The sequence below is a fragment of the Eumetopias jubatus genome, unplaced genomic scaffold (genome assembly GCF_037043125.1).
Source record: "Eumetopias jubatus isolate StellerSeaLion01/CBP00866 unplaced genomic scaffold, mEumJub1_p1.0 scaffold_1, whole genome shotgun sequence".
NCBI lineage: Eukaryota > Metazoa > Chordata > Mammalia > Carnivora > Otariidae > Eumetopias > Eumetopias jubatus.
The window spans coordinates 181,776,727-181,803,345 of record NW_028274807.1 but is presented as its reverse complement, the minus strand read 5'-3'; the positions used below and the strand labels follow the sequence as shown (position 1 = coordinate 181,803,345).

Sequence of the window (26,619 nt, the reverse complement as noted above, 5' to 3'; positions counted from 1 at the left end):
GATGCTGTCTTTCTCTAAAAATACCTTATTGTCTTGTACTCACCATTCTCCATATGACGATATGCGATGAGAAAATGCCCCCGTGAGGAGATGCAGTAAGGGGAATGATGTAGGTGTTGTGACCTAGTGTTAGGCTACTATGGACCTTCTGATGATCTGTCAGGAGGAGGATCATCTGCTCCCAGACCACGGGTAACTGAAACCGTGGAAAGTGAACCCGCAGGTAAGGGGGGGACTACAATTAGAACCACCCCAGTTATAAGATGTGATAAGATGTTCTTCATCTGGATGTGGGGGTTGAATAAATAGTACCAAAGATCAATCATGGGCCAGTATCCTAAATAACAAGTATTCACTCACTAAGACCTTTCTGGGGTACTGATCAATTTCCGGGAAGCAACTAAAATGTGCATTAATAGGGTTAATAGCTTAGGGTTCATTTTAAGCAGAGTTTAGACTACTTTAAAAGGAGTATACTTGAACAGGTGGAGCCCAAGGGATTTGGGGGCAGTGCACCTATTCTGAATAATACTGTAATGACATACATAACATTATGCATTTGTCAAAATTTATAAACTTGTACAACACGGACTGAATCCTAACTTAACTACGGACTTCAGTTAATAATGATGTCATAATACTAATTCAATTGTAACAAATGTGCCCTACTAATGCAAGATGTTAATAGTAGGAGAACCTGTCAGGCATGGGACATGGAAGGGGAAAGAAAGAGAGGGTAGATGGGAACTCTCTGTACTTTCCACTCAAATTTTCTGGAAACCTAAAACTGCTCTAAAATAATAAAGTATATTAATTCAGAAAAGATAGAAAAAGAAAGAAATGCACTTTAGATTAGTGGCTTTTAACCTGGGCAGCTTTTCTCCTAAGGGGGCATTTAGCAATGTCTTAAGACTTCTTTTTTTAAAGATTTTACTTATTTATTTATTTATTTGAGAGAGAGCAAGAGAGAGAAAGAGCATAAGTGGGGGAGAGGGGCAAGGGGAGAGGGAGAAGCAGACTCCCCAGTGAGTAGGCAGCCCTATGCGGGGCTCAATCCCAGGACCCCAGGATCATGACCTGAGCCAAAGACAGATGCTTAACCGACTAAGCCACCCAGGTGCCCCATTAAAACATTTATTTTAAAGACTTTTTTAAAGATTTATTTTTTTTTAAGTAACCTCTACAGCCAGTGTGGGGCTCGAACTTACAACCCTGAGATCAAGAGTTGCATGCTCCACTGACTGAGCCAGCAGGGCACCCCTTAAGACATGTTTCATAGTCACAGTTGAAGAGAGGCGTTACTGGCATCTGCTGAGGAGAGGCCAGGATGCTGTTGTACATCCTACAATACACAGGACAGAGCCCCAACAACAAAGAATTATCCTGCCCAAAATGTTAGCAATGTTGTTTTGAGAAACCCTGACTTGAATTATTATAAAATTTTTGATAATTCAACCCTAAAACTTCTAATTGTATCTTTTAGACCTAAAGAATTTCTCTCGTTCACTCTTAGACTATAGATATCAGAACACAAATACAGCTTAGATACAAATGCCTATCAGGAGCCAAGTGAGACAGGCATTAGACATTCAACTATCTAAGCTAGTGGATGGGGTGGCTGGGTGATAGACATTGGGGAGGGCATGTGCTATGGTGAGTGCTGTGAATTGTACAAGACTGTTGAATCATAGATCTGTACCTCTGAAACAAATAATGCAATATATGTTAAGAAAAAGAAAAAGAAGAAGAAGATAGCAGGAGGGGAAGAATGAAGGGGGGAAATCAGAGGGGGAGACAAACCATGAGAGACGATGGACTCTGAAAAACAAACTGAGGGTTCTAGAGGGGAGGGGGGGATGGGTTAGCCTGGTGATGGATATTAAAGAGGGCACGTTCTGCATGGAGCACTGGGTGTTATGCACAAACAATGACTCATGGAACACTACATCAAAAACTAATGATGTAATGTATGGTGATTAACATAACAATAAAAATTTAAAGAAAAAAAAACAGGCAAGTCAGAGTCAGCATTAGAAACAAGAACACCAGGAGCCTGGGTGGCTCAGTCAGTTAACATCCTGCCTTTGGCTCAAGTCAGAGAGTTGTGCGCGTGCACGCGCACGCATGCACTCTCTCTCCCTCTCTCTCAAGCGAATAAGCAAAATCTTAAAAAAAAAAAAAGAAGAAACACAATGAGGAATGATGGGGACTATGAAGAAAAGAAAACATTGTCCATTTGAAGTATTACTTAGGATACAGACTTGACTTGACCATATGTGACAGAGATCAACATTTTAATTAATTTCTCTTTATCTAAAGTCAGACCTAGAAGGGTGTGAATATTCAGGGACCCAAACTCTTCTCTTGTTGCTTCATCATCGCTGGGGTGTTGCTATCCTTCACATGGTCCCAGACAGCCCCATCACTGAGTCCACATTTCAGCCATCAGGCAGGGGAACAACAATGAGGGAGGACAAACCCATTATTTAGGGGCAGAACATGAAATCTGCTCACTTTCCCTAAGTCTCTTGGCCAGAACAATCATATGGCTATCCCTAATTCACAGGACACTGCAATATGTAGTCTTTATTTGGGGCAGCACATGTCTAGCTAAAAATTCTAATGATATAGAAAAAAGAGATTGGATACAGGGGAAAACACAATCTGACTCCAGTGCTGATAGGGAGCCACCACTTAGACCCATGTAATTTCTGCCATGTGGGTATACGGATCCACTATTGCCTAGTGATTACATTTTTGCCCAACAATTAAGGCAAAAATCTCAGAGTTTTATGTAAGATATCGAAATTTTAAAATACTGCCTCCACCAAGAAATAAACAAAAAACAAAAATAAAAACTAAAACACTGTGCAGGCCATATAAAACATATTGAGGACCATCACTATTGCTTTGCAATTTGTGACATAAGCTATTAGTTTCGAATGGATAGGGAGATGCTTTCTCAGTTCCTCAATTTGGTTTCCAGTTTTAAAAAATGTATTAAGAGTGCAAATTGTCAGTAGTGCAAAAATAAAAGAGATGCATAAGTGATTTTTGACAAATGTGGAATCTGGACCACATCCCAAATGATTATATTCTTAGGAAAGAACAAAGCCTTATTTTTTTTGTATTAGAAAAGGTTCCTATCGTCCCTCCACATTTAGTCATTTGTGCTGTTGCAGAAACATCCTTTCCTTGTGAATATATAACATCACTTTCCCATAAGAACCCATTTAATAGCCCATTTCTAACAAGCCACCAGATATTGAGATAATTGAGCTGTGAACATTAGCTATCAACATTAAAAGAGAGTCCCAGAAGGACCCAAAGATGGCTGAGACAGGCAACCTAGCAGAAAAATGGGTTAAACCTTTCAACAGTGCACAGAAGTAGAAATCCTGTGGCCAACAGAATCAAGTGTTCAGCTTCATAAGTACGCAGGAAAAAAACACAAATTAAACCCTCAATGAATCACCGCCACGTACCAGACTGCCAAACTTAAAACTCTGGCAATATCTAGTCTACATGAAGGTGTAGGGCAATAGAAACTCCCATCTATTGCTAGTGGGAATGTTAATTGGTATGATCACTTTGGAAATTTGCATACCCTATACACAGAGATCCTTTCTTAGGTATATCCCTAGAGAAACTTAGGCAAAAAAATAAGCTTTATAGCAGCATTGTTCACAAGACAAATAAGGCGGGTGGGGGGGGTGGAGAGCTAAATGGCTGATGGGTATTAAGGAGGGCACTGGTGATGAGCACTGGGTGTTGTACGTATGTGATGAATCACTAAATTCTCCTCCTAAAACCAGTATTACACTATATGTAAACCAACTAGAATTTAAATAAAAACTTGAAACAAACAACTAAAACCCAAGAAGACAAATAAAGGCAACAAGCTAAGTATCTCATAACAACAGGAATGATAGAACTGTAGTATATTCAGACAATGGAATACCATACAGCAAAGACACTAGAGCTTCACACAACATGATGAAACTCACAAATAGTAAGCAAAGAAGCAAGACTCAAATTAATATATACATCACAATCCCATGTCCTACAATAAGCAAAATAGGGGCACCTAGGTGGCTCAGTTGGTTTAGCTTCTGCCTTCGGCTGGGGTCATGATCTCGGGGTCCTGGGACTGAGCCCCATGTTGGGCTCCCTACTTAGACTCCCTCCAACTCATGCTCTCTCTCTCTCTCTCAAATAAAAATCTTAAAAAAAATAAAATAAGGAAAATGAAACTAGAGATTCATATTTAGGTGATAAAAGTAGAAAGCAAAACAAGAAAATATGTACCATAGAGTCAGCACCTCTGGTGAAAGAGGATTTTATTGAAATGGGGAGGGGCATGGTACACAATGGGGGGATGGGGTGGGGTCCTGGCAACATTCCTCCCTGGGTGTGGGTATGTAGCTGCACATTCTCTGATTTGTTCTTTAAACCAAACATACGTGTTTTATGCTTTCTTCTGCATGATATAATTCACATCAAAAATGACATCCAATGTGGCTAGCGGGTGGGAGTAAGGTGCTGTAGTGCAGCCCGCTCCCTGCCCTTTAGAGGAGAAGAGCTGCAGCGCTGACTAAAGCAAAAGGTCTAACTGATGAACCACAAAGTGAATCCACCAGGGTGTTAGAAACACTGGCACATTATTCTAAGGTTAATCCTGATCATTTTCAGAGTTTGGGACCAAGAAAGATTTCATGTCTGAGCAGACTGACAGTAGCTGAGTGCTGATTTGTTCACCCTCTGAAGAATCCAGCCCGGGGAATTTGCCTGGGAGCTGGAGGCCACGTGGATCCGCTGAGCTTGCAGGGGCAGCCAGGTCTGGCTTCAGCATAGCCGAGCTGGCAGGCTGGCAGGCTGGCAGGCTGGCCGGCAGGTAGAATCCAGAGGGAGGGCTCAAAAGCAGCTGGGAGGTGAGCAGCCCTGGATGAAGAGGTCTCTGCCCCAGCACTAAATGCACTCACCCTGACTGGGCGTTCTTGACCTTACTGGCAATGGAAGTGTTATTTTAAAAGATGCACTTGACCAGAATTGCCAAGAGGGACTGATTTCTCCAGGTCCTGGCCAGAGAGAATACCCATAAATCTACAAGACTTGTGACTTCTCAGTAACTAAACCAGGAATTACTTTTCTTCATCGTCTCGGCAGGAATTCAGATGTCACATTGAAGAACATGCTCGTGTTTCCTCTAATGATCTAGGCAGAACGCCTCCATTAGGTATTCCAGATTCCTATTCTGATGGCTTTCTAGAAGGAAGCAGCCCATGGCCCACCATTTCGCCCCTGTAACTACATTTCAGGTGATTCCCTTTGGCATGCTCAAGCCCCCTTTCTTGGGCTGTTGTTCTTCTTCACTGACCTCAAAAGCCCTGGAGGAATGTGCCAACCTCACTCATTTTTTGAGAAAGCCACATTGTTGGCAAAACCGAGGCCACCCTTTGTGTGTGTGGGAGCACTTGTGTGGAAACAGCCACCCCCAGCAAATGTGTGCACCTGTTTGTGGCTAATTGGGGACATGCTCACAGCGACAACCAGCCACCTGCCATTCTGAGGCTGGAGCGCAGGCAATTAGCAAACGGTGGATGCCAGTGTTTTCCAGAGCAGACCAATCGCTGAGGTCCCTTGATGACGGTAGCTGTGTATGCCTGGTGTGAGGGCATCCCTAGGTTTCTAGGACATTTTGAAAAAAAAAAGCCCAACCCCCAAACTTCCCTTTTCCTTTTGAGGCTGAAGCTCTTTCTTACCTGAAACCCAAAGTAAAAGTGCCTAAAAAGCTCATGTTGAATATAATGACCCAAAGGAAATCTTTGTAGCAACTTTACTACACAAAGAAATAAACTAAGCTATTTAAAAAGTACCTTAAGACTGGAGTCTGTTTACCCATATATAATTCAAAACCTGTATTTCATAAAAACGAGCCGGGGGCACCTGGCTGGTTTAGCTGACAGAACATGCAACTCTTGATCTTGGGGTCATGAGTTTGAGCCCCATTATGGGCATAGAAATTACTTAAAAATAATAAATAAATAAATTTATTTTACTTATTTATTTATTTATTAACGAAACACCTATGGGTAGATACAATATATTGCTTAAAAATGCATATGCAAATGTAAAAAATGCTATAGTTAATGCCTATTTGAACACTCAAGATAAAGTCTACCATAGCCTAAATATCATCAGAAATTAAGTAAAGGGGAGAAAAAAGAAATGAAATAAAAAGGTATGAGAAGGGACATCCGGGGGACTTGGGCAAGTTGTCACAGCTGGGAGCTCTATCTACTGCTGTGCTCCATGCAAACTAAAGATTTGCAGTCATTAGGAATTGTGCTAATTAGAAACATTTGCCAGTCTCCCGGCATTGCTCTGTGAAGACCCTGGTGATAAGCCCCTTCCTTATCTAAGCTTGCTCGAGACCGTGCACTTCACTGAAGGACTGGGACATGGTAATGATCATACCAGTTACAGAAAGTGCATTTCATGTCTGTTAAATGGTGTAGTAGGTGCCAACTCACCTACTAAAACATTTGAGCTGGATCCATTGTTTAAGGATGACAGCTTGCTTAACCATGTCATTATTAAAAGGATCTTGGTTACTGTGTATAAACACGGATTTCTTTGACCAATCTACTGGACTGATTAACATTCAGTGATTAGCAGTTTAAGGTACGTTACCAGTTTACTTGGAGTGGTTTTTCGCTGATGCCTTCAAATCACGCTGTTTGAATTTTTTAAAAAAATCACGTTTCTCTCAGTTATTTGGGAACTTGGCTCTCTATGACGAGTCTAGTTTATTAGCTCTTTGATTTAATAACTAGGGAGTTCTAACAGTAAATTTCTTTCTACTAATTCCTAGGTAAGGGGATATTAAAGGTGACAAGCGTAAAGTTACTACATCATAGTCCCCTCACCAGCAAAATCAGTATTATCTCAGAACCTGTTAGAAATGCAAATTAGTGGGGCCTACTCCAGACCTACTGCATCAGAAGGGCTCAAAGGGGGGACCCAGCAATCCGTCTCACAAATGACTTGAGAAGCACTGCAAAAGAGTAACAGAATCCACAGATCATAAAACAAGGAGATTTTCGAAAAAGAGACAGTAATCACCATTTAAAATAGAAAAGAAAGTCCCGGAGGCGGAGGACAGTCTAAGAGGTTAGTTTCAGGAGATTCTAGGGGGCTGACCCAGCAGTGATGCCAACTGAGCACGTCATTCAGTCCCCAAAAAGAAATGCTTTGAATTTCTCACACTCACTGGGCATTATTAGGTGGCAGAGTTTGGGAGAAAGGCTCTCTCTACAGGTGTCTTATGCCATTATCACCAGATCCCCCATTTCACAGATGTGAAAACTGAAATTTAAGAGCAATTAATTTAAACTCACATAGTAAGAAAGTAGAGATGTGACTCCAAACCTGTGCTTTACCTACTTTGCCTAACTCCTCCAGGTTCTGACCAGAAGGGGAAGGTGGGGTTGGGGGAAGACTTGTCAGTTTAACTTGGGGCTTCAGAATTCATAAATATGGTGGCCACTGGCTAGTTCTAGGACAGTGGTAGCTTCTTGGGTGAGGACAGGTAGCTTTTTTAAAACTAGATTAATCTGGATTAGGCAAAACCTGAATTAAGCCGCATAAGAGATCTGAACACAGATAACAAAACTGAGTATGTGTTACCACTCAAGTGTTTCTTGAACCAAACCAACTACAGTCCAGGGTTGTCCCCTAACAGCAAAGATATCAAATTTCATCAAAAAGATTTTTTTTTAAAGAGCTACAAAATCAGACCCCAGTCATTTTCAGCAGAATTTTAAAACAGGGCATCCAAACTCACCTGATCCTCACTTCAGGCGAGAAGCCTGACACCTCAACAAGGCTCCTTAAACCACACAAAGTATCCCTCATGCCCCATTTTTTTATACTGACAATATTTCACAGTAAGCTCTCCACTCCTGATGAGTTATCTCTGTTGCAGGAGCCCAAGTCCTGGGAGGAGATGAGGAAGTAAGACCCACGTTGTTACTTTCATTGCCGATTGTATGCAAAGGCAGAAAGCTAGCGCTCCCATTCACTTAATGTAGTCCAATGCCACCACCGATAATGGCAAACAATCAGTATAGAAATAGTGCTTACAGACCCGAGGTAATCTCCTAGTAGCTAAAATGAAGTGCCCTCCTTGCCTCCCACCCCTCCAGACCGAAAGACAGCCAGCCGGTTGGGAGAGCTGAATTCCTTTGGTCCAAACCCTCAGTCCCTGGAGGGGAAACTGGCCTGCCCGCCGAGGTTTGAAGACTTACCAAAGGCTCTGCAGTGAAGTGAGGTGGCGCTAGGTCTAGAACACCAGCAGCGGGTTGGCTGGTTCCCTGGGACTCCAGGTCGGAGCAGCAGAAGGGGGAGAAGGGGAAGAGGAGCCAGAGGGAACTGGAAGGCAGGAGTGGAAGCGGGGAGGGGCCGACAGCCCTCCCCTCCCAAGTCACAAGCTCTTTCCATTCTTGGAGTTTCCTCCCCGCCCCATTTAAATGTTTTGGGATCACACCTCCAGCCAAATCCCTGGAGGATTACATAAACCAATCTTCTGGCCTCCTGCAGAAGCTCCGGAGCCCCCACTGCTTCCGGGAACGGGGTGCCCCCCCTCCCACATCTTGAGAAAATGAAGCTCTTTCACTGGGGTTCAAGGTGTGAACATGCATTTCCAGGCTGCCTCTGATCTCCAGCTCCCTCAGACCCCTCAGCTCCTTAGCAGAACAATAAAAGAACCTGGCCCGAAAGGGGACTGTCCTGAGTGTGTGAAGTGCTCGGCATTTTACTTATAGGAACTCACTCAATCCTCATAGCGAACCTAGAGGTAGGCACTATTTCCAATTTATATGCTTTAGAAGAGTCACCTACCTGCCCCCCATCCACTAGAGCTCGTCCATGGGCAGCCAGGACCTGGATACGGGCTACCACAAAGCTTCCACTTAGAAACAAATCAACAGACCAAACAACCAGCTGGCTCTGGACCCGTGATGTGCAGTAATAAGGTTTGGACCGAGAACTGAATTCAGTCCCAAGTTTCTGGGTTGGTAGGATTTTTGTGGCCCTAGATAAACTAACCTTTGTGAGCCTTGGCTTCCTCATTATAAAACTGGGGCCAGTGACCTGTCTTACAGGGTTCTTGGGAAGACAGCAATAGAATACTGTGAAGACACCTGCCTTCACCCAATAAATGTGTTCTTTGCTTTCTGACAGCAGCATGTGAAACCAAAGAGCTTTCCAAACCCTTTATTGCCCCCACTCTCAGACCAGGCTATGGATGGATGATTACCACCAAGAAGAATCCCCAGTGGGTGATCTAGGTTAGAGTTGTCAGATTAAATACTTAGGACACACTTATACTAAAACAAACAAACAAACAAACAAACAAATAAATAGATAAAATTATTCATTGTTGAATCGCTATATTGTGCACCTGAAACTAATATAACACTGTATGTTAGGTGTGGGAATTAACAAAAATATTCATTATCTATATGAAATTCAAATTTAAACAATCATCCTGTATTTTTATTTGCTAAATCTGCCAACCCTCAAGGGTTGGTAATAAATGACACAGGGAAAGAACTCTGGAAACACCTTGCCAAGTCCCAAGTGGTAAGCAGTTTTAGGATTTGTTCAACAGAATCCACTGTAACCGGTTCAAGTTCAGCCTTGAATCCTGCTCTTCCCACATCATGACAAGTCCACGGAATTTGCGTTGGGCCCTCCTTATCTCAGCACTGTACCAAAGATGCAAGAATCTGCTTGTGTTCTTGGTGGGAAACACAAGTGTCCTCTCAGCTTGAATTCTTTTGCCATTGTTTTCGTCTGTGGCCTAACTTGAAACAGAGGACAAATTACTCTGTCCATCTGCATGCTTGATAATGATCAACTGTCAAACTATTTTTTTTTTAAGTCTAGAGAACTTCTAATAATAATGAAAGTGTGATGAGAGGTTTTTCTCAACTGTAGCCAGCTTGCTGAGGATTCTAATCGTGTCTGCTTGGAAACTTCAACTCTCAGAAGAAGGAAAATTCGTAAGAATGACAGGCTGAGAAGCAGGTTAACATGAAATTCTGTAAACATAGTAAAATAAAAAATATTTTACAAATTCACAGGGACAGAAAGTAGAATGGTGGTTGCCAGGTGTGTTTAATGGGCATAACATTTCAGTTTTGTAAAATGAAGAGTTCTGGAGATCCAGTTGCGTAACAACAACGAGAATATATTTAACACTTCTGAATTACACACTTAAAAATGGTTAAGATGGTAAATTTTATGTTATGTATATTTTACTATAATTTAAAAAAGTGATCTGTCATACAAATCTCAAGTTAGAAAAAAAGGCACATGGAAGAAAAATAATATGGATCGTGTTTTCCAATAAAAGAATGTAAAGTCAAAGAAACCTGTTCCTCTCTTGGGACACTGCCTACAAGACAAGTGAAAATTATGTATGGTCAACTTGAAGGCCCAAAGCTTTATTCCTTCTTCCTGCATGTGTGACTCAGTGTGTCTGTCCTGATCACACAAAAACTGGATTAACCTCATCAGCCATTTGAACACAGATAATAAGACTGAACGTGTGTTATGTTGTTACTCAGTGTTTCTTGAACCAAACCCAAAGGCACTGAAGTGTGTATCAGTGAGGGAATGTAGAGATCATCCTTTAAAATGCCATGCCTTAGGGTGCCGGGGTGGCTCAGGCGTTAAGTGTCTGCCTTCGGCTCAGGTCGTGATCCCAGGGTCCTGGGATCGAGCCCCACATCGGGCTCCCTGCTGGGCGGGAAGCCTGCTTCTCCTTCTCCCACTCCCCCTCCTTGTGTTCCCTCTCTTGCTGTGTCTCTCTCTGTCAAATAAATAAAATCTTTAAAAAATAAATAAATAAAATGCCATCCCTTAGCTCAGGTAGACTCTGAATGGCTTGCACTTGGGGGAGAGTTTATGTCACGCTACTTTCTATTCCTACTGTACAGTAAATATGCAGATGTCTTAGCCAGACGCTATCTGAAAAGCCCACTGAGGCTGAATTTCTTTTTTTTGTACCAAGTAGCAGTGATAGTACAATGGCCCCATTCGCTCCTGGCACAAGACTGATCCTCACTGTGGGGTTGGTAGCTGTCTAGGGTCTACTAAGGTGGAACTTGGGGTCTTTTATTTTTGTTTATTTGCATTGTGTCTTTAAGCCGTGAAAGGCAAAGTGTTCTGAAATGCAAAATACTTAGAAGCTGTGAAATGCAGAGGCCTGGATTCCTAGCCCGATTCTGCTCTTAAATAGTGGATTCAGGCCTCCCTTTTCTGTAAAATGGAGATGAAACCCCTTTCAACACGGGGCCATTTTAAAGTCCAAACAAGAGTATCCTGGCATTTAAAAAATAAAAATAAAAACAAATGAAATCCAAACAAGGTAAGAGTCTGAGAATGAGCTCTGTGACCTGCTAAGAACTATCAGAAGAAATAAAAGTATTTGTTCTATTCAAACACAGGCAATACCTTTGTTTCCTAAAAGCTGGAGCAAAAGCGCTTTTATAGTTAGAAATACTTACAATGTACTAGGCACGCAACTGAGTAGGTAAACATAATCCATCCAAGAATCCTCTTCCACAAATAGGACTACCACTCCCACTTTACAGGTGGAAAAACTGAGCAATAAAGAGGTGAGACTTGTAGAAGCCTACACAGCTCCTCAGGTTGGAGCTGAGATGGGGACCCAGGATGACGCTAGGGCCTGAGCTCCTGCAGAGGACGTGACACCATGGCCAGAAACAAGCCATGCAGACTCCTGTGGGTCCAGGAGTTCCCCGTGCTCTGACTGCATTTCATTATCAGCCCCATCCAGCAGATACCATTAAACATCCTCTGGCTTCAAAGAATCATCCAAAGAAAAGGCAGAGAGGAAATTCGGAGAAGGAGGGTTCAGATCCAAATTCCGTGTGTGGAAGATAAGGGACCTTGGCTGCCAGCCTCAGTCCCCGCATCTGCAGAATGAGCATCTCAATTTGAGGACAAAATGCTAGAAAGAATGTAAGGGTGCCTGGCACCTAGCAGATAATGGTAAAAGCAGTGTGCATAATGGTGAAGGGAGAGCATGGGCTCTTGCCATCAGAGGGCCTGGGTTCAAATCCCAGCTCCACATTTTACCAGCTGTGTGACTTGGTCAAGTCACTCAACTTCTCTGGGTCTCAGCTTCCACAGGTGTCAAGTGAGGCTAATCATCACACCTAGCTCTTGGAACTATACAAGGAATAGGTAGTGAATATTTAGGAAGCTTTTAGAAATGACTATTCCAGGTGCCAGGCACTAATCTAACCCCTTTATGGGCATTATTTTTGTACATTGTTTTTGTACATTTTCACAGGAGCCCTATGAGGTAGAGGTTATGTTACTCCTCGTGCCTCAGACCTGGGAGATCATGCAAAATGGAGTCAGAAAGGGCTAAGATGTTCCATACATACGCAAAAAAGCTGGATTGTGGAATTCTGTGTGGTTTCTTCACCCTTCTCAATGGAGCACCCGTTTAGACACCTACTGGAGAACCCCTTATTTTAAGAATCCATTCAACACCCAGGGCTCCTCCATGCCTTGCAATTTTTAACAGCCAGAACCAGCCACACAATTTGCAAGGCCCAGTGACAAATGAAAATGTGGAGGCCCTCGTCAAAAATCATTGACAATTTCAACACGGTGACAGAAGAGCACCAACCAAGCGTGGGGCCCTTCTGAGCAGGGGGCCCTGTGTGACTGCGCGGGTCACACCCCATGAAGTCCGCCCTGCCAACAGCTCTTTCCCCGGCAGGTTTCCATTGTCTTAATTCTTCCTTTCTGCCTGCCCAGCCTCGGGCGCCTGTGCCCAAACTGAATGAGCCTGTTGACAAAGGCACACAGGCCTTGGGCACCAGCAGGTTCTGGCCAGGGCCTCCCACATGCTGTGGGGAGTCATGGGTTCCCTGTGGCTCTGGGTGGCAGGGAAAAGCTTAAGCCTTGGTTTTTGGAAGTTTCCATTAGGCAGAATTCTACCCACTTCCACAAGTTGTGCTTTCATTTTGAACGGGGTTGCAGGGCGAGAGATGTGTAAGTCACTGTGTTAAACTTGGAGTGTTTTTAAAAATACAAAATAACCTCTAAGAAAATTCTGACAAAAGCACTATGTTTTTGATGTTGATAAACAAAAACACAGTGACATGCAAAGAAGGAAACCTGTAAATATTTCTCTGCCCACCACCCTGAGACAATTGTAACTCATTACAACCATAATAATAGCTTAATTTTTTTCTGCCCCTACCTTAAACTGGGCAGCATGCAAAACGCTGTAATACTGTATTGCATATTTGAAAGTTGCGAAGAGAGATCCTAAATGTCCTCATCACAAGAGAAAAAGAAGTTCATAATAAATATGTTGATGGGTGTTAACTAGACTTATTGGAGTGATCACTGCACACTATACACAATTACCTAATCATTACATTGATTGCTGCATCGTAAATTAATGTTACATGTCAATCATATCTCAAAAAAATGTTTCAAAAGAACTGTAATTATCCCTATACAGATAAGGAAACTGAATTTTAGAGAGGCTCAGTAACTTAGCTAAGATTGTTCACCAGGAAGGAGTGGAATCTGGAACTAAACCCCCCCCCAACTCCACTGAACTTCAGAATCCACTCTCTTAAGGTCTCTATGGTGGAAAGGTATGTGGGTGTACAGAAAGAAAATATTAGAATTTCCAGTGATATTTATCTGTATCCATTTCTTTGAACATGTTACTCTATCTCATTCCTTTCCACATGTTATTCTTTTGTAAATATTTTATTCATTTAAAAAGACTTTATTTACTTATTTATTTGAGAGAAGGCATGTGTGCACACGCATCTGCACGTGTGAGTGGGGGGAGGGGCAGAAGGAGAGAGAGAATCTCAAGCAGACTCTGTGCTGAGCCCAGAGCCTGATGCGGGGCTTGATCCCATGACCCTGAGATCGTGACCTGAGCAGAAATCAAAAGTCAGACACTGAACTGACTGAGCCACCCAGGCACCCCGTAAATATTTTTTCTGAACAGGATGCTGGTATGGTTCTACATGTACATAACTGTTATAAATAAATAAATAAAACATATATACATGTATATATGAGAAATGAATGTGCTGTATGAACAAAAAAATTCAAAAGACAATGCACTATGCTATAACTTACCAGTTTTATGCATATATCATGTGTTTGAATATACTGATACACACGTTTTAAAAAATGGATAATACATATACTTTTGTTTTTTTCCACTTTGTATATTGTAATCATTTTCCCACGTCAACAAAAATTCATCTGCAACAATATTTTCAATATAAATACTAGACTCTTTTAAGCATTAATTTTGATAGGTAACAGCTGATGATTTAGAACAAGAATCTGAGGTCTGTCCTACATTCCTATGCCCTCACCCCACCTTATCCCAAAGAATGGTGGAATATAGTTAAGTACCTAGAAGCCAGAGACTCTTTTTAAAAAGTGCATCTCTTTTCCCAGAATAACTGAAAACAGGGTCTCAAAGAGATATCTGCATACGCATATTCACATCAGCATTATCCATAAGAACCAAAAAGTGGAAGTAACCCAAGTATCCATCCATGGATGAGCAGATAAACAAAACGTGGTCTATATATACAAAGGAATATTATTCTGCCTTAAAATAAAAGAAATTCTGATGCATGGTACAACATAGATGAACCACAAGGACATTATGCTAAATAAAATAATGCCAGTCACAAAAAGACAAATATCACGTGATTATTAGGCAAATTCACAGAGACAGAATAGGCAGATTCACAGAGGTGAATAGGCAAATTCAGAGACAGAATGGTGGTTGCCCGAGGCTGGGGGAGGGGCAGAGATGTGTTAGTGTTTAATGGGTCAGAGTTGCAGCTTTGCAAGATGAAAAGTTTTGTTGCTGGATGGTGGTGACGGTTGTACAACAATGTCAATGTGTTGACCACCACTAAACTGCACACTTAATAATTGCTAAGATGGTAAGGAAAAAAAACACAAAAACCACATCTCACTACAATAGATAGGACTTAGTGGGAAGTGGAAGTTAACTGCCAAGAACTCTGACATCTCCACTCCATACCAGGCACCCTGAAAAGGTTAAGGTTAGGGGTTACGTTAAGGTAACCTCAAAACAAACCTTTTAAAGAAAAGGGAATGGCCTTGCTCTCTTAAAAAAAAAAAGAAAAAAAAAGAAAAGGGACCGTAGATTCAGATGTCTTAAAACAGGCTGAAGGGCATGCCACCAGCAGATTGTCTCACTCCCGCCTGCCTGTCTGAATCCAGAGTCCATGCCTTCCCCTGGCGTCTCCCACAAAGGAGACTGGAAAGCCCGTCTGCCTCCATCATAGCCCTTGCTGGGTCTAGCGCCTCGCACACTCTAGGTATTTAATCTATGCAAAGGTACAGGGTTGAACAATGAGAAAAAGGCAAGGCATCCAAGGGCACTGATGATCCAGAGTTCATTTCCTGCCTTCTCACTCTTCAACTATCTCCTCAAGTGACTAATATTAGACTCAGGGCCACTGCACTGATAACACCACTTGCCAGGGTAGACTCCACAGCCTGCTGTCCCTCACTGCCTTCCAGCAGGGACAGCAGGGATCCACACAGGCCTGCTTACACACGTGTAAGTTAAAATGATCACTCTGAGATGGGTGGGGTAGACAGACTGCAGGTCTGGTCTTGTCCACCTAAACTGTCACGGATCTGTCACTCCTTAGTTCATCAGCTATAAAATGAGGGTTCAAATGTGTGATACAGGCCAGCTCTATCCCTCTATGCTTAGAACAGATGAAAAAGTGCCCATCGTATGGGATGGCTGCTTTTTTCCAAATTTAGAGCCCTTCAGAAAAAGCAAGTTCAGAACTTGATGAATGTTTACCCTGCGTAAGAGTTAATGGAATTAAAATCTAGGGGAGTAATGAATCTGACAGAGAGTACAAAGAACAGATTTCCCCAAACTGCCTATCTTTTAAAGGCATTTTAATACTGAGCTTTCAGCAAATAAATAAACCCACCCTTTACAAAGTGAAGTCCAGGGAACATTGTCAGGCAAGAGGCTCACACATCAGGGACAAAACAGTGTAGGAACTACTGTTTACATGTCTTCTTCTAGGACATTCGCTATGTACATGAGCAGATGGGAAACTTACCGAAAAGAACTTGAATTTTAACTCTTAACCAGGTATTTCCCCACACTTAATTGTCCATGGTTCCCCATGTGTTGTTTGTTTGTTTGTTTATTCAACATAATTCTTGACATCTGGCCAAGTCATTGGGGAATGTTAAGCCATAATATGGTAACATCAATATAATGCTACGCAAAGTTTCTTAATCTTGCTTGTAGTGTGGGGGTATTATACCAAGTTCACAGGGTGAAGATGATGATTAATGAATTAATGTTTGTAAAACATGTAAAACTGCCTAACACTTAGATGTATTTACAAACCATTAAAAATAAATAAAGTATTAATGCACTGAACTGATGAATTTGTTTCTATCTTTAGGTCAAACCTTAAAATAATCATTTCACAGGGAGAGAGAAAAGCCGCTTCTCAAATTTTTCTTCACAAAAGCCTTTGGCTGATACATTAAATCCCTTGCTTGAAATGAGACAGAAAGATGCACCTTCTGTCCAGTCAGTCTTCTTTATTCTGCTAGCAAGGAAGGTCATGATTCTTACCGTTTGTGTTGGAATAGGGAACAGGAGACTCCTCACAACGGCAAAGAGCATGAGGCTTGGAGTCCTAATTCTGCCACTCTGTAGCTATGTGACTTAGACAGAATGCCACTTTCTCACCCCACAACTCAGTTTCCCTATCTGTAAAATGGGGATACTAACAGTGCCTATCATCACAGGGCTGATGCGAAGGTGATGCATTTTAGGAACAATAACAATGCCATGTAATATTTACTGAGACCCAGAAACTGGGTTCCAGAGAGCCAGTTACACAGCAAGCATCTGAGCTGGATTTGAACCCAAGCAGTTAAATTCTAGAGCTCCTGTCTTCACTACTGCCTCCCCATTGATGTAAGGACCCCACATAGCACCAAGCCCATGGGAGCTGCTATTTTTATTATTGTAACTGATTTCTACAGGCTCTGGAAATGGAAGGACATTTTAGAGGTTTAAATGCTCTAGAGAGGTAGGAACGAGGCGGGAAAGTTCTTTAAAGTCTTTGCTCCCCCCAGCCCCCCCCATTAACTACACTTAGGGCAGCCACACCAGGTCCTTTCCCATGGGAAATAGCTGCATTTTGTAGCACAGCTGTAAGCTGTGAATTATTCCTTCCCATTTGAAGCTGGGGGACAATATACGCTCATTCTGACCCAGCACTTAATTGTAAATTGTCGTCACTCACTTTTTCGTATAAGCAGAAGTGCCCTAATCACATGATTATTCGGTAACTTCCACCTTTCAGGATCTTAAGAAAAATGAAAAAGGAAAACAAAACAAAAAACCAACCCAGTCCTGCTTTTACAAACTCATTTGTGGCTAGCTCAGTGATAAAGCCTTCCCTCCTCGCCCGTGTCAGCTTTCAGGAATTCTCTGCGTTGTCTGTGTTGTGTAACCCAAGCAGCTTGTTATCTTTGCAGCTTAAAGGCTGACTTGGAAATTCAGACTGTCAACTATTTAAAGAGAATGAAAGTCCCCACTCTACTACTTTAATTAACTTCCAGAGAGCAAGGTTTCCTACTGGTTATGATGATGTTCACTTAAAATACTCTTAAGGAAACATGGCAGGAAGCTAAGTAAGAAGGGGGAGGATTGCTATTTTTCAAGGCATTCTAGGAAGAAGAGTTTGAGCAAAGCCATGAAGGGAAAATACTACAGAGTACCTGGAGAACTGAGAAGAGAGGTGTGAACAGATATTAAGGAGTATAAACAGTGGAGTATGGGAAATTAAAGTACATAATACAGATTAAGTAGAGCCTTGATGCCAGATGAGGGTGTTGGAAGGTGGGCGTTTGTGCAATGAGAAACCGTAAAGAGATTCTTGGTAGTGAACAACACCAATCACATTTATGTCTTGGGAAGGTCACTGGGGTTCTGTGCAGGTGGCTGTGAGGGATGGCACCAGAAAAGATCTGGAAGCTCACTGGCTATGAGACATTGTTTCCCTGGGCCTGATTTTCCATCTGTTAATTTGTTCAATGGCAATGATAACATTTGTGGTGGGGGCTGAATGAAATCTCACATGGACTTTGGGAAAATAATGTTGTCGAAAGCACTCACACAAACTATACACACACACAGCACCGTGGTCAGGTTGTGTGGAGGGGAATGAGGGCTGAGAAAGCAAGCCTTCTGATGAAGAAGAGAGCCGACTAGACAGATGGAGGAGATGGGTGGGAGGGCGAAGGGGAAATCCTCCGAGGTGATTCAAGAGAAAAAGCTGATGTCATACAAGGGGAGTCAGGGAAGAGGAGTTGCTCTGGGGGCTGGGGTGCTGCTGGGTTCAGCTTTGGAAATGCTACATTTGAGAAAGAGGGAGATATTCATAAGGAGTGGGTGGACCGGAGCAGCCTTAAGAAGTAGGTTTTAATTGAGAAATCCACATTGCCCTGGTCTTGGAAAGAATTCGGGGACATTTTTTGAGACTTAAACCTCAGTGAGTCAACTCAGTGAAGTTCTAAAAGCCAACGGCTGCAGCCACCGGCTTGTAAGTCAACAGAAGAGTGGGATTCAGAATGGCCACTGAGGTAATTCTTGATAGAAAACCAAGTTCCCAGGAAGGAGATGCCCTAGCCTATGGTTCTCGGCATCCTCAGTGCCTTGACTGGGGCTGACACATTTTAGGCATTCTGTGGGTGTTAATGGATAAAGCTATGAACTTTGTATAATTTTAACGTACTGGTATCAAGAATGTGTAAACTCCGTTTCAGGACTTTGTATTTTGCCTCTTTAAGGAACTTCCCTCTGCTTGTTTCCACCTGAGAAACATCACTTAAGAAAACAATCACAGATCACCACAATCCCAAATACACCAAGATGTTCATCACAGCATTATTTATATGTCAGCAAAAAATGGGAAACAATTCATATTTGAAACAACAGGGAGGTGGTAAGTCATTCCATTAATATGATCAAATAAGAAAGTGGAGACTGTAGGAACTGTTCTATGCGCTTTGCAAATATTAATTCATTTAATGCTCATAGCAATGCTATGGGGTGTATACCATTAAGATAAGTTCCATTCTACAGATGAGGAAGTTGAGGGCTCGGACAGTTTAAATAACCTGCTCAAGATTATACAGGTAATAAGTAGCAGACCTGGGATCTGAGCAAGGCAGGCTGGTTCGTGTGTCTTTGCTCTAACCATTATACTACATTGTCTCATGGTATTTTTTTTTTTCTTAAACCAGTTTTGTAACAAATTTGGGGGGGGAAATATATTTTCCCCATTCACAGGAGGAAGCGCTCACATCACAGGGAGGGGGTGGGTGGTAGCAAAGAATCAAAATTCTGCCTCATTATAAACCCAATGACAAGAGTTCACAGTTCCTTATTCTTTCCCTCACCCCCATCATCGAAAACTAACGCTTGCTGGCAAAACAACTGATAATTTACAAAGTCATTCCACGTCATTCATCTCCTCAAAACCACCCTGCCAAGTCACAACTTTCATGAACCCCAATTTACAGATGAGCAAGCTGAGGCCCAGAAGGGACAAACGGCTCACTTAGGGTCACATTGCTAGTTTCTTGACGCCCAGGCTCGCGTTCCTTCTACAACTCAGTGAGGTTTAGACAATTTCCAAAACAGTGTCCTCCATCTAATCAGCCTAGTAATCACTCAGGAAACCACCAGGCACAAGGAAAATTTAAAGAAGAGGATTGGTTTGGGCTTGGCCGGACTAACTCAACAACCTTGAAGTCTTAGACAACCTCTGGACTACCCGAGGACTGTCTCTTCCGAGCCTTCAGTCATAGGCAAGAGATCTTCCCCAAGGAAGATCTGTTCCTCCCCTTAATACACTATTCACTTTCTTCAGACCCACCTTAGTCCCAGTGGTCTTTTCAGAGGTTACCAAGAGACAGGGCAGGATGTTGATAATGAAGAGGGCTATAATGACACTAGAATAATTGATAATAATAGTCAAAGTGTTCAGAGAGCTGGCTACATGCCAGAAACTGCCCTGGGCAATGTTTACAACATTTGATCTCCCGCTCTACACCCATTAATCTAGGGGGTAGGTGCCATTTTCCTGATGAGGATATGAGGCTTAGAGAGTGTCCATTACATGGCTGGTGGAGAGGAAATGGGGAAGGAAGGGTTAGCAGTTCACAGACTGCAGAAGGTGAGCTTTCGGCCCTAAAGCCCTCATTTATAAATCAACTTCAGACTCACCCCCCCCCACATGATGACATTCCTCGCATATCTGATCTTCCTAGGAAATATGGCTCCTCCAAGAAATCCAAGAACAGAGAACACAGCAGCATGATGTCAAGGATCTAGAAACTCATTTACCCTCCTCTTATCTCCACGTTTTCTTTCAATTAAAAAATAATGGTGTTTATAGATTTTCCTGATATATTTACATATATCAGGAAAATATATTTTTAAATGTATTTTCCTTTCCCTCAAAGCCTATTTCCTAACTTAAACACAAATTTCTAAAAAAATAACAGCACAAAACAAAGCTAATGAATGTGGTGAGCAGATCGTGGTGTGTTACGTGGACTCCTCAGTCATTTTACCAAACTGAATGGGCAGGTGAGAGGATCTGGAGTTTCTGAGGTGAAGTAGTATGCCCTGACTGGACATTTTCAGGCATGGAAGGCATTATTCGGTTATCAGTCCCTTAAGGAGCATACTATTCAAAATCTTGGCTGGGAATGAGTGCTAGGTCATCTGTAAATAATCTACGGGTAAAGTTTACTAGGAGTGGAACATTAACATGGTAGAGGTGAGGCTTTCAATGGGTCACTGGCCTGTGGGCTGCTTCTAATTGGAGGCCTTGCCTCCACCTTTAACCGTTTCGATTTTCTCCGACTCCAACTACTGCATTAAAAGGGGCAGAAAGGAGCAGGTAGAGCATGAACATAAACACTCTGATGAGGTGGCCAGTTAGGCAGTTAGAACCAGTTAAGTGTCCCAGGGGCAACAATACCACTGGTAGGTCAAGTGTCTGAAGGGGGAGGTCCCTGCAGGGCAGCTGCAAAAAGCAAGCCCCCATTAATCCCTTAACTAAGCAGCTGATGGAGTTATCTTTTTGTGCATATGTTATAACTCCTCCAACACAGGATTATTTATAAATTTTAAAAAAGTCAGCACGGCTACCAAAGCTTTTTAGGGATTTCTTCATCTTGCTAGCAGATAACAGAAAATAGAACTTTGGAGGGCTTCTGTTTACAATTCACTGTCACTCTGGCTTGAAAAATTCTAAGAAAGCTTCCTTGTTGGATTCATTCACAAAAAGAATGGGTCCTTATTTGAAGAGGGAAGAGATCTCAGTCTCCCGCCTTGAGATCTACTTTCTTTTGAGTTTGCATCCATTGTTATTTAAAGTAACGGCATTCAGCTAGGGTTCAGCTAGGGTTATTTTGCATAGTAATATCAGAAAAGGAACCATTACCTGGTATAATCCCCTTTGGCCTCCTGAAATAAAAAACAAAGATGGATGATCAATATGAATTTATGTTAACTAAGCAAATGAATTTCACTCTTGGTCACGTTTCCCTCTTAAAAGTGCCTGAGTTTTGTTTTGAAGAGTGTCCCCGAGGAACACTTTCTCTAGGGCCACGGAGAAGAATGTGGCATTGGTGAGAACACATTAGTATCCATGAAATACTTCATATTCTTTTTTTTTTATTTTCAACAGAAGAGACAAATATACCTGAAAAAGCACAGATGATTATTTCTTCTTTTAGGTCTCTAAGATCATGTGATAAATGCTCGTCTATTCGAGCAGCACTTTCTAGTCTGGACACAGACCTTTTAAACCGGACATAGGTAAATCAACGCGTGCTACTTGTTTTCTCTTTTTAAACCAGCACAGAACACGCTTGGTTTTTCAGCAACTAGCGTCTTTAAGCATTAAGGGGCTCTTGCTCTTGCCCTCGACCTCAAGAAAAATGTCTACAAAAGTTACTTAATTTAAATGAAAATTACAGCTCTTGTAACAATTGCTGCTTCCCAAATTCAACTGTTCCAGAGCTCCTTTCCAGAAGTACGATCTAAATTCTCTTCCCCCAGAGCAGTCTAAATTTCATTTTCCTTTGCGACATACAATACCACCCTATAGCTCATGCAAATTATGCTAAAACAGAAAACGGTGGCTCGCTTACGTTTTTCACTGGCAAACTACCAGCTGGCTTAAAAAATCTATCAGCCACTGGCCCATGAGAGAAAGTTTCAGAGTTGCAGGCAGTTCACAAAAACCAACAAACAAAAAGGCGCAGGCAAGAGGTAGTTGGTTGATTCTTACCTGTAACACAAGCGCTGCTAACTTGAAGATGGTTTCGCTGTCCGCTTCGATTTGCCCCTGTGGGGGGTGGGAAAGCAAAGCGTCACTGGACACAGGCTGCCCTAGGTTGTAGCAAATGGCTGTGGAGTTGGGGAAGCTGTCACAGCTTGGCACCTCCAGTTTACAATCAAACGCAGATCATACCATTACAGGGGAAAGGGAGGGGGGCGTGGAGGGGCGCATCCAGGGTTCAGGGGAAGCCACAATATGTATGTGTGTGTGTGTGTGTGTGCGCGCGCGTGTGCGTGTGTGTGTGTGCGCGTGTGTGTGTGTGCGTGTGTGCGTGTGCGCGCGCCCACACTTTAATTAGCTGTGGGGAATTTTGTTTAGAGAGCGGTATTCTGGAAGAAACACAAATGACTTTGAGGCTGAAAATTCAAACAACTTCCCAATGATTGATTTTTATCCCTACAGGTTCATTTTTAAGCTCTGAAGATTTTCTTAGATTTGTTCGTTCTGTGTTTTCCTGAGATATTTTTTTCTGTGTCACCACATGGTTTGTTTTTTTTTTTGGTATACACACAATGCAACTATTATTAAAAATGTAAATTCACTTCGACATCAATGACACATTGTTGAATTAACATTTATACAGTTAGAGACAAAATGTAAAGCGTTAAGAATCAGTTACAGCAAATACTTAGAGAAGACCGAAATTCTGTTCCATTTTACTGAAATCTGATGAACTCTAATTTATCATTTTACCCATTATTTTATTTTTTTCATCCTTTAAGATCTCCCCCCACACCAAAAATAGGAATGTGGGGCCTTGGAAAACAGGAATGCTTTTTCAGTACCCTGGTAGGGATGCATAAGTGTGTGTGGAGGGAATATTGCCTCTAGCAATGATATTCACATATGCCTTCATTTATTTTGTTAAATATCATATACGTTAATACCATTACTGCATCATATAATATAGTACCATAATGAATGGTATAGCGGGATCTTCATTTTTAAAAAAAATTTGTTGGGTGATACACTACCTTGTAAGCATTAACATACACTAAAACAATTCCATATAACCTTGCTTACGTGTTGTATAATTAGTACTTGAAAGTGCAGAGTTTTGAAACTGTGGAACTCATGAGCCTACAAAATGCCCTGAATTCTTTATTTCTCCCTTTTACCTATTGAATTTGGGCTGAAGAGTTATTCTAGTTGTACCAGGGCATCAATGGTGGGTAATTAAGTAGTTTTAAAGTAAAGGCGAACTAGGTAGGTTCACAGAAGCAGTGAGCTCACTGCAGATTTCTGAAAGGCTTATGCTTTTCTCTCACGTTTCCAAGTGATTTGGATTTGGGGTTCTCAAAAATGAAACAAACTAATAACAATAATTCTTCTAAAAGCCACAAAAATAAAATAAACCAAAAACCCAGGGCGTTACAACGCCAGCTGTGATAATTATGTTTCCCTTATGTCACAAAATGAAAACAAACCAATTTCATCCTGCGACATCTAAGTTTCCTTTCTGAAACCTGAGGCAAGGGATCTGCTCCAAACTTTTTTGCTCGAAAAGCTGACAGGCCCAGAGCCTTGGAATTCAAAGCTTGCTTCTAATCTCTAGAAACAGATTATAAAATCAAAGAGAAGCCAGGTTGATTGCCCTCTGTCTTTCAGGCAAGAGACAGTGGTTTTCTAATCTGGTGAAAGATGATGAAGCATTTAATCCAACAGGTGAGATGGGTGTTGATCAAGACAAAGTTTTACAACGGTTATATTCCTCATGCTCAAAGGAAAATAACAACAACAACAACTCAGGGAGGGGGTCACAGGGGGAGGGACACTCAAAGACATCTTTGAGTTTGAAATTGCACCCAAACTTAAAGTCCTGCTTGTCTTAAAATCTTACAAAAGAGAAAAAAATGGGTTGTTTCAGAAATTAGCAAAACAAAAGCTAAATAAAATATATTGAAAATGACTGCCAACTCTTCTGACCCCCCATGACCCTCTTTGCCTCAGCAGAACCTTAGGTGAGTCATCCAAACAATATTTGAGACACCAACTTTTCAATTTAGTAAATGGAAGTTCAGCAGATAAAAAGGCCTCAGACAGAAACTCTTAAGAATGCTGCCAAATAATTCTCTACCTTAGAAGGGTCATTAAATATTAAAAATGCCGAAATGAGGAGCTGAAGCATGCAAAGTGCCAGGCTCAGACAGCTCCAGAAGAGTGGGGAGGCAAATATGCAACTCACCTGTGGGTTGTTTTTTTTTTTTCCACCTATGCAAGTTGCCACAACACAATTCTGGTGGAGGAGGGTGATGGTGGGCTGGAGGGGTGGGGCCTACCGAACTCTGGTTCAGGGAAACAGGAGAATCCATGGTTTGGCCAAGCCTTACATTCTTTTATATACTTCGGTCCCTACACCTCACCTTCTTCCTATCCACTGTTCTGGAAATCCAAGGCAACATATTTTGAATTCTAATACTGATTGCCAAGGTTACCTGACTTGTGCAGGGAGCTCACAAAACTGGATCAAGCAGAAATAATACTATTTGCCCCGTTCTCAGCCATTTCGCATGGTGAAATTCAATTAAGACATATACAGAATTCCGGAATTTCATGCCTGAAGTGCAAAAGTTCTTTAGAAATTGCTGTCTGTCCTAGGATAAAAGACTTCTTTTGCTTATAACTATGGCAACGGAGGTAACCTTATAGGGACTGGGCAAGCTAACACTTGAGAGAGGGATCTCCTCAGAGAGAGAAGTAATGGAATCCTTCGTAGGTTTCCATGACTGTCAGGGATAAACAAAGAGGAGCAGGGAAGTGAGTCAGATGATGTGGCTGAATACACAAGGGTAATATGAAACAGTATCAAGTCTTGGTGCTCTACCCTCATGCCTAATTTAGCTGCTTTACGGATCCAGTCCCTAGGTCACTAGGTTCAGGCTCCGCATTGGCCATCTTATTTTTGTCCTTGGCTTGTTAGCTCAGTTGACCAAAACATCTTGCTAATGAGGTAAACTCCAGGTTTTGATTCACAAGTAGAGGAGAATAACAGAAAGTTTTAGAATCTGAAAGGGAATTTAGTGAAAAAATTACTCATATTATTTTAGAGATGATGGCACTGAGCATCGGGGACATGACGTGTACTACCCAGCCCCACAGCCGACCGTGACTCTGGGCTTCTCGTCCAGTGCTCTTTCCATTCCGCCATGCACTAGTTAATTTTCTGACTCCGGTGTCAATCTCTCACCAGGAATCTTCCAAAGGCATGCTTTTGATAAAAACTGGAATCAGAGAAGACTGAAAAATGACTCCAAATGCCCCCTTTCCTGTTGATGGGATGGTGAGTTATCATCAAACACAAACACTTAGAATGGGAGAATTATTTCTGAAGACCCATCTGCTTTTTCTGTATTGATGTAGTACTTCATGGAAACTTATTCTGCACAACCGTGGACATGAATCACTTGCTCACAAACTGCTGGGGGAAGTCAGCTTGTTTCCAAGTGTATCACTAATTATCTAGCTATTCTGGGGTTAAGTCTATTAAAAAAGGTAGCTTGTAGAACACCAACAAATAAATGTATAAGAAATGAGAGGAAAACAAAATTATCATTTACAGTCATCATAGTACTAATTATCCACGCAATAGTTTTCAAGAAATAAAAACTATTGTGTAAAAGTTTGGTGAGAAACAGGACAGGGTATTTATATAATCACAAAGTATCTCTCTTTGGGGAAATTTAACGATAAGGGGGAAATGCTAGCTTTTCAATGGAGAAGTCTGACAGTACAATCTTTTTTTTTTTTAAGAGTTATTTATTTATTTTAGAAAGAGAGAGAGAGAGAGAGAGAGAGAGAGCCCATGTGCAGGGCAGAGGGGCAGAGGGAGAATGAAACCCAAGCCGACTCTGTGCTGAGCCCAGTGCAGGGCTCAATCCTGAGATCATGACCTGAGCCAAAACCAAGAGCTGGTTACCCAACTGACTGCCCCACCTAGGTGCTCCAGACAGATACAGTCTTAACCAAGTGATAAGATATCACCAATAACTGGACAGACCAGCATCATGTGCCTCCTGATAGTATTTATTGAGAAGGACACAACTTCACCTATATATATGGCTGTGTT

General features: G+C 41.9%; 1 protein-coding gene across 1 annotated transcript in view; it reads right to left on the bottom strand.

Annotated features, from left to right (window-relative positions):
* The window catches only part of FRMD4B (FERM domain containing 4B), a 215,988-nt gene that overhangs the window by 45,202 nt on the left and 144,167 nt on the right, over positions 1–26,619 (bottom strand). The window contains exons 6-7 of the mRNA XM_088027606.1: positions 22,503–22,559; positions 21,651–21,673 (exon numbers count right to left, since the gene is read on the bottom strand). Coding sequence (XP_087883732.1) covers positions 21,651–21,673; positions 22,503–22,559 — 80 coding nt within the window. The remainder of the gene's footprint in view (positions 1–21,650; positions 21,674–22,502; positions 22,560–26,619) is intronic.